The following is a 12,707-nucleotide window of genomic DNA, read 5'->3' as shown; positions in this document are numbered from 1 at the left end:
TATTACTGTACAGTAGCACTGGGTCTGATATGTGGTATACTATTACTGTACAGTAGCACTGGGCTGATATGTGGTATACTATTACTGTACAGTAGCACTGGGTCTGATATGTGGTATACTATTACTGTACAGTAGCACTGGGTCTGATATGTGGTATACTATTACTGTACAGTAGCACTGGGTCTGATATGTGGTATACTATTACTGTACAGTAGCACTGGGCTGATATGTGGTATAATAGTACTGTACAGTAGCACTGGGTCTGATATGTGGTATACTATTACTGTACAGTAGCACTGGGTCTGATATGTGGTATACTATTACTGTACAGTAGCACTGGGTCTGATATGTGGTATACTAGTACTGTACAGTAGCACTGGGTCTGATATGTGGTATACTATTACTGTACAGTAGCACTGGGTCTGATATGTGGTATACTATTACTGTACAGTAGCACTGGGTCTGATATGTGGTATACTATTACTGTACAGTAGCACTGGGCTGATATGTGGTATACTATTACTGTACAGTAGCACTGGGTCTGATATGTGGTATACTATTACTGTACAGTAGCACTGGGTCTGATATGTGGTATAATAATACTGTACAGTAGTACTGGGTCTGATATGTGGTATACTATTACTGTACAGTAGCACTGGGTCTGATATGTGGTATACTATTACTGTACAGTAGTACTGGGTCTGATTAAACTGTGGGTAAGACTGTGGGTAGGACTGTGGGTGGTTGTAGTAGTGTGGTGTAGCAGTGGTCTGATACTAGTAGACCTTCGTCCCTCCTCTCCACAGCGTCTATAATAAGGCCGGTCTGTATCAGGACCTCAGAGTGGCATGTGGCTGGTGTCACAGTGATCTGCTCCAGGCCATGCTGTGGTTGTGGCTCAGGCTCTGCTCTGTCCTGCTGTGACAATACAATAGGCCTACCCCATAATGTCTTTATGACCTGGCTCTCAGAAGACAAAGACCATACAGCATCTATCAAGTGGTCAACCCAAAACATGTTTATATATATATATATATATATATATATATATATATATATATATATATATATATATATATATATATATATATATGTATGCTAATATGGTGTATTTACAGATTGTGAGAGGAACTGCTGCTCGATTCATGAATGTGAATTAACCATTTTAGAGCAGTATGTCTATGTACAGTTGTCACTAATAGTTACCACTTCATGGCAGTATGTTGTTGGTGATGTAGGGGTTAATCTGTGTTGTACAGCATGTCATCATCATGGCATCTCCACACTGTTAATCTGTGTTCATATAGACAGTAATCTGGAGTTGACCCACTGATAAAAATCATTGTACTGCCAGCTCTGGCTTTATGTGCAGATATCCTATCAACATCATTACTGTTTCTAGGCCTGCTTCAAACCGCTGATTTGTCATTTTACTATACCCTAAAAACGTGATATATGAATCAGAGAAACAAATCCCAAAAATGTGTTAATGGGTTGCGTCCGAAATAGTACCATATTCCCTACATAGGGCAATAGAACCTGATCAAAAATAGTGCACTATAAAGGAAATAGGGTACCATTTTGGGCTCAGCCATGTTCTCTTGTTACCTCTGACAGCGATCATCAGTCCAGACTTCTATGTCTGTGGGTTTGAGTGAAATGGTTCATTTCCTCACACTGGGTGATGAATGTATGACTGCTGCTGGTGGTGTGGATAATTAGATTGCCTTTGAGCTGAGCCCTCTGGCCCTGTGGCCCTCTGGCCCTGTAATCGTAATCACATGGATCAATTTGTCTCCCCAGTCATTAAGTCATGAAGCAGTTCAGTAATATTACCTTAGTTATTGCCTCAGTCCCCCTGAAGGAGCTGGAGTCTGTTAGTGAAGACGAAGAGACTGCCTGGGTTATACCAGAGAGGAAGAGGTGACGCGAGAGGGATAATCTGTCTTCCCCAGCAGTTGCCGTTTTTGTGTGTGTGCGGGGAGGGGGGGGGGGGATTGCACACCAAGCGAGGATTTTTTTGTTGTGTGTGGGTTATTTGATCGATTAGAAGTTTCATAATGATTACGTTATGAGTGTACGGAAATAATATGGACACGTGACATCCTGGCAACTTTGAGAAAAAAGTAGAAAGTGTTATATCGAAGTTGTGCCTGATCATCACTAGTTACCACAGTCACAAAGTCTCAAATCAAATTTTATTGGTCACATACACATGTATAGCAGATGTTATTGTGGGTTTAGTGAAATGCTTGTGTTCATAGCTTCAACAGTGCAGTAGTATCTAACAGTTCACAACGATACACACTAATCTAAAAGTAAAATAATGGAATTAAGAAATATATAAATATTAGATTGAGCAATGTTGGAGTGTCATAGACTAGAATACAGTAGAATAGAATACAGTATATACATATGACATGAGTAAAGCAGTATGTAAACATTATTTAAACATTATTAAAGTGACAAGTGTTCTGTTATTAAAGTGATTCCAAGTCTATGTATATAGGGCAGCAGCCTTTAAGGTGCAGGGTTGTGTAACCGGGTGGAAGCCGGCTAGTGATGGCTATTTAACAATCTGAAGGCCTTGAAATTGAGATTGAAAAACTGCTTCTATCTCTCGATCCCAGTTTTGATGCACCTGTACTGACCTCACCTTCTGGATGATAATGGGGTGAACAGGTAGTGGCTCGGGTGGTTGTTGTCATTGATGATCTTTTTGGCCTTTCTGTGACACCGGGTGCTGTAGGTGTTCTGGAGGGCAGGTAGTTTGCCCCCGGTGATGCATTGGTCAGATCGCACCACCCCCTGGAGAGCCCTGTGGTTGTGGGTGGCGTGGTTGCCGTACCAGGCGGTGATACAGCTCGACATCTGTAAAAGTTTGTGGGTTTTAGGGGCCTCAGTCTCCTGAGGTTGAAGAGGCGCTGTTGCGCCTTCTTCACTTGTCAGTGATGTGTACGCCGAGGAACTTGAAGCTTTTCACCTTCTCCACTGCGGTCCCTTCGATGTGGTTAGGGACGTGCTCCCTCTGCTGTTTCCTGAAGTTCACAATCAGCTCCTTTGTTTTGTTTACGTTGAGGGAGAGGTCATTTACCTGCCACCACTCCACCAGGGCCCTCACCTCCTCCCTGTAGGCTGTCTCATCATTGTTGATAATCAAGCCGACCACTGTTGTGTCGTCTGCAAACTTGATGATTGAGTTGGAGGCATGCATTGCAACGTAGTCATCGGTGAACAGAGAGTACAGGAGGGGGCTGAGCACGCACCCTTGTGGGGCCCCTGTTTTGAGGATCAGCGAAGTGTAGGTGTTGTTTCCTACCTTCACCACATGGGGGGCGACCCGTTAGGAAGTCCAGGACCCAGTTGCACAGGGCTGGGTTCAGACCCAGGGCCCAGAGCTTAAGGATGAGCTTGGATGGCACTATGGTGTTGAATGCTGAGCTATAGTCAATGAGCAGCGTTTTTACGTCGGAATTCCTCTTGTCCAGATGGGATAGGACAGTGTGCAGTGTGATGGCAATTGCATCGTCTGTGGATCTATTGGGGCGGTAAGTAAATTGCAGTGGGTCTAGAGTGTCAGGTAGGGTAGAGGTGATATGATCCTTAACTAGTCTCTCAAAGCACATGATGATAGAAGTTAGTGCTACTGAGCGATAAGTCATTTAGTTCAATTACCTTTGCCACCCTCCTATTTCTACAATTTATCTTCTTAAAATGTGATTTTAAACCTAACCACACTGCTAACCTTATGCCTATCCATACCCTTAAAATTACATTTAAAACAAGAGCAAATGTTTGTTTTCAGGGATACGATATAGACAATTTTGACTTTGTGGCTGTGGTAACCGTTCTGCATGTTCACACACGTATATGCCCTGTCAATGGCTAGAATAGTCCCACCTGATCTTGCCTCCTCCCCACTGCCTTCCTGCCATTTGTTAACATTTATTTACATTGTTAGAGTGGCCAATAGAGAATCTGGTCAATATAATGGATTGATCATCTGTGTTTATAGGGATATGGTTGGATAAACTAGGAGAGTACCCTTGACTTTATTTCCTAATGATGATGATGATGATGATGACGCTGTTTCTGGTCATCAAGTAATTATTCTATACAATGACATCTTACTCCTGTGAAGCCTTGAACAGGTCGTGATCCTGTCCTCCCTTCGTATGGTCAGGTGGGGCATCCTCTTTCTCCATAGTTGCACTATGATTTTCTATTAATTCACACCAATCCAATGCTTCAACAATCTATGAAGAAAAGTAAGCATGAATACCCTCCAGGGAAAAGAGTTTGTATTCATAATGCAGCTTGTTTAACAGTGTTCTCACCTGCTCATCTCTCTTTCTTCAGGTGAAAAGGTGCTTGTGCTCCTTCTCCCTGTGAATGTCTGTCGCCATGGCGAAGCGTGAGACGGGCAGCACCAGTCCAGTGGTTCGGCAGATAGACAAACAGTTCCTGGTCTGCAGCATCTGTCTGGACCACTACCACAACCCTAAAGTCCTGCCCTGCCTACACACCTTCTGTGAGAAGTAAGTCTCTACCATACACCATACACCCACACCAAACCACTACCACAACCCTGAAGTCCTGCCCTGCCTACACACATTCTGTGAGAAGCAAGTCTCTACCATACACCCACACCTAACCACTACCACAACCCTAAAGTCCTGCCCTGCCTACACACATTCTGTGAGAAGTAAGTCTCTACCATACACCCACACCTAACCACTACCACAACCCTAAAGTCCTGCCCTGCCTACACACCTTCTGTGAGAAGTAAGTCTCTACCATACACCCACACCAAACCACTACCACAACCCTGAAGTCCTGCCCTGCCTACACACCTTCTGTGAGAAGTAAGTCTCTACCATACACCCACACCAAACCACTACCACAACCCTGAAGTCCTGCCCTGCCTACACACATTATGTGAGAAGTAAGTCTCTACCATACACCCACACCTAACCACTACCACAACCCTAAAGTCCTGCCCTGCCTACACACATTCTGTGAGAAGTAAGTCTCTACCATACACCCACACCTAACCACTACCACAACCCTAAAGTCCTGCCCTGCCTACACACATTCTGTGAGAAGTAAGTCTCTACCATACACCCCACACCTAACCACTACCACAACCCTAAAGTCCTGCCCTGCCTACACACATTCTGTGAGAAGTAAGTCTCTACCATACACCCCACACCAGGGATCATCAACTAAATTCAGCCGCAGGCCGATTTGTTCTTGAGCAGATGATCAGGGGGCCGGAACATAATGACAAATAATCTGTAGACTGCTGATTGACCACTAGATGCTCAAACAGATATAATATTTGACTAAAACATCATAATTTCAAAACTTGCTTACATTTGTATATGATCACATATATCTCTATCATGCGTGGGAATACTTTGGAACAGATGTCCAAAATTAAAATCACTTGGAGCTGATTTGCTGGTGTTTTTACAGTCTTTTATGTCCAACAATTACATTTTTTTTTTAAATGTGCTTTTTGGCTCAGAACTTGGGGGGGCAAATACAATCATAGCCAGCTGGGGAACACTACCCTACACCCGAACCACTACCGCAACACTGACATTCTGCTCTGACTACACTCCTTCTGTGAGAAGAGATTTGAACCCTACCTCTCCCTAACCTTAACTACTGGCACAATCCCAAGGTTCTGCTGGGGTCTGGTAGATCCTGCTGTGTGTAGGAGGAAATGAACTCAAATTAATGGTCTTTGCAAAACTACTTTACCAGATGTATTTCTCACTTATTTTAATCTAAGGAAAATGTATTTCCTGCCCTGCAATAGTGAGTTGTTGAACTGGGTCAGGGCAGGAGGTCATGTTTGTGTTATGGAATAAAGTCATGAGAGTCATGTGTTATGGCATAAAGTCATGTGTTATGGCATAAAGTCATGAGAGTCATGTGTGTGTGATGGCATTAAGTCATGAGAGTCATGTGTTATGGCATTAACTCATGAGAGTCATGTGTTATGGCATTAAGTCATGAGAGTCATGTATGTGTTATGGCATTAAGTCATGAGAGTCATGTGTTATGGCATTAAGTCATGAGAGTCATGTGTGTTATGGCATTAAGTCATGAGAGTCATGTATGTGTTATGGCATTAAGTCATGAGAGTCATGTGTTATGTCATTAAGTCATGAGAGTCATGTGTGTGTTATGGCATTAAGTCATGAGAGTCATGTGTTATGGCATTAAGTCATGAGAGTCATGTGTTATGGCATTAAGTCATGAGAGTCATGTGTTATGGCATTAAGTCATGAGAGTCATGTGTGTGTTATGGCATTAAGTCATGAGAGTCGTGTTATGGCATTAAGTCATGAGAGTCATGTGTTATGGCATTAAGTCATGAGAGTCAGGTGTGTGTTATGGCATTAAGTCATGAGAGTCATGTGTGTTATGGCATTAAGTCATGAGAGTCATGTGTGTTATGGCATTAAGTCATGAGAGTCATGTGTTATGGCATTAAGTCATGAGAGTCATGTGTGTGTTATGGCATTAAGTCATGAGAGTCATGTGTTATGGCATTAAGTCATGAGAGTCAGGTGTGTGTTATGGCATTAAGTCATGAGAGTCATGTGTGTTATGGCATTAAGTCATGAGAGTCATGTGTTATGGCATTAAGTCATGAGAGTCATGTGTGTGTTATGGCATTAAGTCATGAGAGTCATGTGTTATGGCATTAAGTCATGAGAGTCAGGTGTGTGTTATGGCATTAAGTCATGAGAGTCATGTGTGTTATGGCATTAAGTCATGAGAGTCATGTGTTATGGCATTAAGTCATGAGAGTCATGTGTGTGTTATGGCATTAAGTCATGAGAGTCATGTGTTATGGCATTAAGTCATGAGAGTCAGGTGTGTGTTATGGCATTAAGTCATGAGAGTCATGTGTGTTATGGCATTAAGTCATGAGAGTCATGTGTTATGGCATTAAGTCATGAGAGTCATGTGTGTGTTATGGCATTAAGTCATGAGAGTCATGTATGTGTTATGGCATTAAGTCATGAGAGTCATGTGTTATGGCATTAAGTCATGAGAGTCATGTGTGTTATGGCATTAAATCATGAGAGTCATGTGTGTTATGGCATTAAGTCATGAGAGTCATGTGTGTGTTATGGCATTAAGTCATGAGAGTCATGTATGTGTTATGGCATTAAGTCATGAGAGTCATGTGTTATGGCATTAAGTCATGAGAGTAAGGTGTGTGTTATGGCATTAAGTCATGAGAGTCATGTGTGTTATGGCATTAAGTCATGAGAGTCATGTGTTATGGCATTAAGTCATGAGAGTCATGTGTGTGTTATGGCATTAAGTCATGAGAGTCATGTGTTATGGCATTAAGTCATGAGAGTCAGGTGTGTGTTATGGCATTAAGTCATGAGAGTCATGTGTGTTATGGCATTAAGTCATGAGAGTCATGTGTTATGGCATTAAGTCATGAGAGTCATGTGTGTGTTATGGCATTAAGTCATGAGAGTCATGTATGTGTTATGGCATTAAGTCATGAGAGTCATGTGTTATGGCATTAAGTCATGAGAGTCATGTGTGTTATGGCATTAAATCATGAGAGTCACGTGTGTTATGGCATTAAGTCATGAGAGTCATGTGTGTGTTATGGCATTAAGTCATGAGAGTCATGTATGTGTTATGGCATTAAGTCATGAGAGTCATGTGTGTGTTATGGCATTAAGTCATGAGAGTCATGTGTTATGGCATTAAGTCATGAGAGTCATGTGTTATGGCATTAAGTCATGAGAGTCATGTTTTATGGCATTAAGTCATGAGAGTCATGTGTTATGGCATTAAGTCATGAGAGTCATGTGTTATGGCATTAAGTCATGAGAGTCAGGTGTGTGTTATGGCATTAAGTCATGAGAGTCATGTGTTATGGCATTAAGTCATGAGAGTCATGTGTGTGTTATGGCATTAAGTCATGAGAGTCATGTGTTATGGCATTAAGTCATGAGAGTCAGGTGTGTGTTATGGCATTAAGTCATGAGAGTCATGTGTGTTATGGCATTAAGTCATGAGAGTCATGTGTTATGGCATTAAGTCATGAGAGTCATGTGTGTGTTATGGCATTAAGTCATGAGAGTCATGTATGTGTTATGGCATTAAGTCATGAGAGTCATGTGTTATGGCATTAAGTCATGAGAGTCATGTGTGTTATGGCATTAAATCATGAGAGTCACGTGTGTTATGGCATTAAGTCATGAGAGTCATGTGTGTGTTATGGCATTAAGTCATGAGAGTCATGTATGTGTTATGGCATTAAGTCATGAGAGTCATGTGTGTTTATGGCATTAAGTCATGAGAGTCATGTGTTATGGCATTACGTCATGAGAGTCATGTGTTATGGCATTAAGTCATGAGAGTCATGTTTTATGGCATTAAGTCATGAGAGTCATGTGTTATGGCATTAAGTCATGAGAGTCATGTGTTATGGCATTAAGTCATGAGAGTCAGGTGTGTGTTATGGCATTAAGTCATGAGAGTCATGTGTGTTATGGCATTAAGTCATGAGAGTCATGTGTTATGGCATTAAGTCATGAGAGTCATGTGTGTGTTATGGCATTAAGTCATGAGAGTCATGTGTTATGGCATTAAGTCATGAGAGTCAGGTGTGTGTTATGGCATTAAGTCATGAGAGTCATGTGTGTTATGGCATTAAGTCATGAGAGTCATGTGTTATGGCATTAAGTCATGAGAGTCATGTGTGTGTTATGGCATTAAGTCATGAGAGTCATGTATGTGTTATGGCATTAAGTCATGAGAGTCATGTGTTATGGCATTAAGTCATGAGAGTCATGTGTGTTATGGCATTAAATCATGAGAGTCACGTGTGTTATGGCATTAAGTCATGAGAGTCATGTGTGTGTTATGGCATTAAGTCATGAGAGTCATGTATGTGTTATGGCATTAAGTCATGAGAGTCATGTGTGTGTTATGGCATTAAGTCATGAGAGTCATGTGTTATGGCATTAAGTCATGAGAGTCATGTGTTATGGCATTAAGTCATGAGAGTCATGTTTTATGGCATTAAGTCATGAGAGTCATGTGTTATGGCATTAAGTCATGAGAGTCATGTGTTATGGCATTAAGTCATGAGAGTCAGGTGTGTGTTATGGCATTAAGTCATGAGAGTCATGTGTGTTATGGCATTAAGTCATGAGAGTCATGTGTTATGGCATTAAGTCATGAGAGTCATGTGTGTGTTATGGCATTAAGTCATGAGAGTCATGTGTTATGGCATTAAGTCATGAGAGTCAGGTGTGTGTTATGGCATTAAGTCATGAGAGTCATGTGTGTTATGGCATTAAGTCATGAGAGTCATGTGTTATGGCATTAAGTCATGAGAGTCATGTGTGTGTTATGGCATTAAGTCATGAGAGTCATGTATGTGTTATGGCATTAAGTCATGAGAGTCATGTGTTATGGCATTAAGTCATGAGAGTCATGTGTGTTATGGCATTAAATAATGAGAGTCACGTGTGTTATGGCATTAAGTCATGAGAGTCATGTGTGTGTTATGGCATTAAGTCATGAGAGTCATGTATGTGTTATGGCATTAAGTCATGAGAGTCATGTGTGTGTTATGGCATTAAGTCATGAGAGTCATGTGTTATGGCATTAAGTCATGAGAGTCATGTGTTATGGCATTAAGTCATGAGAGTCATGTTTTATGGCATTAAGTCATGAGAGTCATGTGTTATGGCATTAAGTCATGAGAGTCATGTGTTATGGCATTAAGTCATGAGAGTCAGGTGTGTGTTATGGCATTAAGTCATGAGAGTCATGTGTGTTATGGCATTAAGTCATGAGAGTCATGTGTTATGGCATTAAGTCATGAGAGTCATGTGTGTGTTATGGCATTAAGTCATGAGAGTCATGTGTTATGGCATTAAGTCATGAGAGTCAGGTGTGTGTTATGGCATTAAGTCATGAGAGTCATGTGTGTTATGGCATTAAGTCATGAGAGTCATGTGTTATGGCATTAAGTCATGAGAGTCATGTGTGTGTTATGGCATTAAGTCATGAGAGTCATGTGTTATGGCATTAAGTCATGAGAGTCAGGTGTGTGTTATGGCATTAAGTCATGAGAGTTATGTGTGTTATGGCATTAAGTCATGAGAGTCATGTGTTATGGCATTAAGTCATGAGAGTCATGTGTGTGTTATGGCATTAAGTCATGAGAGTCATGTATGTGTTATGGCATTAAGTCATGAGAGTCATGTGTTATGGCATTAAGTCATGAGAGTCATGTGTGTTATGGCATTAAATCATGAGAGTCATGTGTGTTATGGCATTAAGTCATGAGAGTCATGTTTTATGGCATTAAGTCATGAGAGTCATGTGTTATGGCATTAAGTCATGAGAGTCATGTGTTATGGCATTAAGTCATGAGAGTCAGGTGTGTGTTATGGCATTAAGTCATGAGAGTCATGTGTGTTATGGCATTAAGTCATGAGAGTCATGTGTTATGGCATTAAGTCATGAGAGTCATGTGTGTGTTATGGCATTAAGTCATGAGAGTCATGTGTTATGGCATTAAGTCATGAGAGTCAGGTGTGTGTTATGGCATTAAGTCATGAGAGTCATGTGTGTTATGGCATTAAGTCATGAGAGTCATGTGTTATGGCATTAAGTCATGAGAGTCATGTGTGTGTTATGGCATTAAGTCATGAGAGTCATGTATGTGTTATGGCATTAAGTCATGAGAGTCATGTGTTATGGCATTAAGTCATGAGAGTCATGTGTGTTATGGCATTAAATCATGAGAGTCACGTGTGTTATGGCATTAAGTCATGAGAGTCATGTGTGTGTTATGGCATTAAGTCATGAGAGTCATGTATGTGTTATGGCATTAAGTCATGAGAGTCATGTGTGTGTTATGGCATTAAGTCATGAGAGTCATGTGTTATGGCATTACGTCATGAGAGTCATGTGTTATGGCATTAAGTCATGAGAGTCATGTTTTATGGCATTAAGTCATGAGAGTCATGTGTTATGGCATTAAGTCATGAGAGTCATGTGTTATGGCATTAAGTCATGAGAGTCAGGTGTGTGTTATGGCATTAAGTCATGAGAGTCATGTGTGTTATGGCATTAAGTCATGAGAGTCATGTGTTATGGCATTAAGTCATGAGAGTCATGTGTGTGTTATGGCATTAAGTCATGAGAGTCATGTGTTATGGCATTAAGTCATGAGAGTCAGGTGTGTGTTATGGCATTAAGTCATGAGAGTCATGTGTGTTATGGCATTAAGTCATGAGAGTCATGTGTTATGGCATTAAGTCATGAGAGTCATGTGTGTGTTATGGCATTAAGTCATGAGAGTCATGTATGTGTTATGGCATTAAGTCATGAGAGTCATGTGTTATGGCATTAAGTCATGAGAGTCATGTGTGTTATGGCATTAAATCATGAGAGTCACGTGTGTTATGGCATTAAGTCATGAGAGTCATGTGTGTGTTATGGCATTAAGTCATGAGAGTCATGTATGTGTTATGGCATTAAGTCATGAGAGTCATGTGTGTGTTATGGCATTAAGTCATGAGAGTCATGTGTTATGGCATTAAGTCATGAGAGTCATGTGTTATGGCATTAAGTCATGAGAGTCATGTTTTATGGCATTAAGTCATGAGAGTCATGTGTTATGGCATTAAGTCATGAGAGTCATGTGTTATGGCATTAAGTCATGAGAGTCAGGTGTGTGTTATGGCATTAAGTCATGAGAGTCATGTGTGTTATGGCATTAAGTCATGAGAGTCATGTGTTATGGCATTAAGTCATGAGAGTCATGTGTGTGTTATGGCATTAAGTCATGAGAGTCATGTGTTATGGCATTAAGTCATGAGAGTCAGGTGTGTGTTATGGCATTAAGTCATGAGAGTCATGTGTGTTATGGCATTAAGTCATGAGAGTCATGTGTTATGGCATTAAGTCATGAGAGTCATGTGTGTGTTATGGCATTAAGTCATGAGAGTCATGTATGTGTTATGGCATTAAGTCATGAGAGTCATGTGTTATGGCATTAAGTCATGAGAGTCATGTGTGTTATGGCATTAAATAATGAGAGTCACGTGTGTTATGGCATTAAGTCATGAGAGTCATGTGTGTGTTATGGCATTAAGTCATGAGAGTCATGTATGTGTTATGGCATTAAGTCATGAGAGTCATGTGTGTGTTATGGCATTAAGTCATGAGAGTCATGTGTTATGGCATTAAGTCATGAGAGTCATGTGTTATGGCATTAAGTCATGAGAGTCATGTTTTATGGCATTAAGCCATGAGAGTCATGTGTTATGGCATTAAGTCATGAGAGTCATGTGTTATGGCATTAAGTCATGAGAGTCAGGTGTGTGTTATGGCATTAAGTCATGAGAGTCATGTGTGTTATGGCATTAAGTCATGAGAGTCATGTGTTATGGCATTAAGTCATGAGAGTCATGTGTGTGTTATGGCATTAAGTCATGAGAGTCATGTGTTATGGCATTAAGTCATGAGAGTCAGGTGTGTGTTATGGCATTAAGTCATGAGAGTCATGTGTGTTATGGCATTAAGTCATGAGAGTCATGTGTTATGGCATTAAGTCATGAGAGTCATGTGTGTGTTATGGCATTAAGTCATGAGAGTCATGTGTTATGGCATTAAGTCATGAGAGTCAG

At 40.9% G+C, this 12,707-nt stretch overlaps 1 protein-coding gene across 4 annotated transcripts in view; it reads left to right on the top strand.

Annotated features, from left to right (window-relative positions):
• LOC135552842 (tripartite motif-containing protein 3-like) overlaps positions 1-12,707 on the top strand; it is a 52,568-nt gene that overhangs the window by 22,173 nt on the left and 17,688 nt on the right. For 2 of the 4 annotated variants that reach the window (XM_064984735.1, XM_064984736.1), the window contains exon 2: positions 4,360-4,538. In XM_064984735.1, coding sequence (XP_064840807.1) covers positions 4,393-4,538 — 146 coding nt within the window. In that variant the 5' untranslated portion in view covers positions 4,360-4,392. Of the gene's footprint in view, positions 1-4,359; positions 4,539-4,739; positions 4,786-4,819; positions 4,866-12,707 lie in introns of those variants that run through there. The other 2 variants (XM_064984737.1, XM_064984738.1) reach the window with 2 other exon arrangements.

Source organism: Oncorhynchus masou, chromosome 13 (assembly GCF_036934945.1).
Source record: "Oncorhynchus masou masou isolate Uvic2021 chromosome 13, UVic_Omas_1.1, whole genome shotgun sequence".
In the NCBI taxonomy this organism is placed as follows: domain Eukaryota; kingdom Metazoa; phylum Chordata; class Actinopteri; order Salmoniformes; family Salmonidae; genus Oncorhynchus; species Oncorhynchus masou.
The sequence above is the reverse complement of the archived record's forward strand: the minus strand, read 5'-3'. Positions and strand labels throughout refer to the sequence as shown.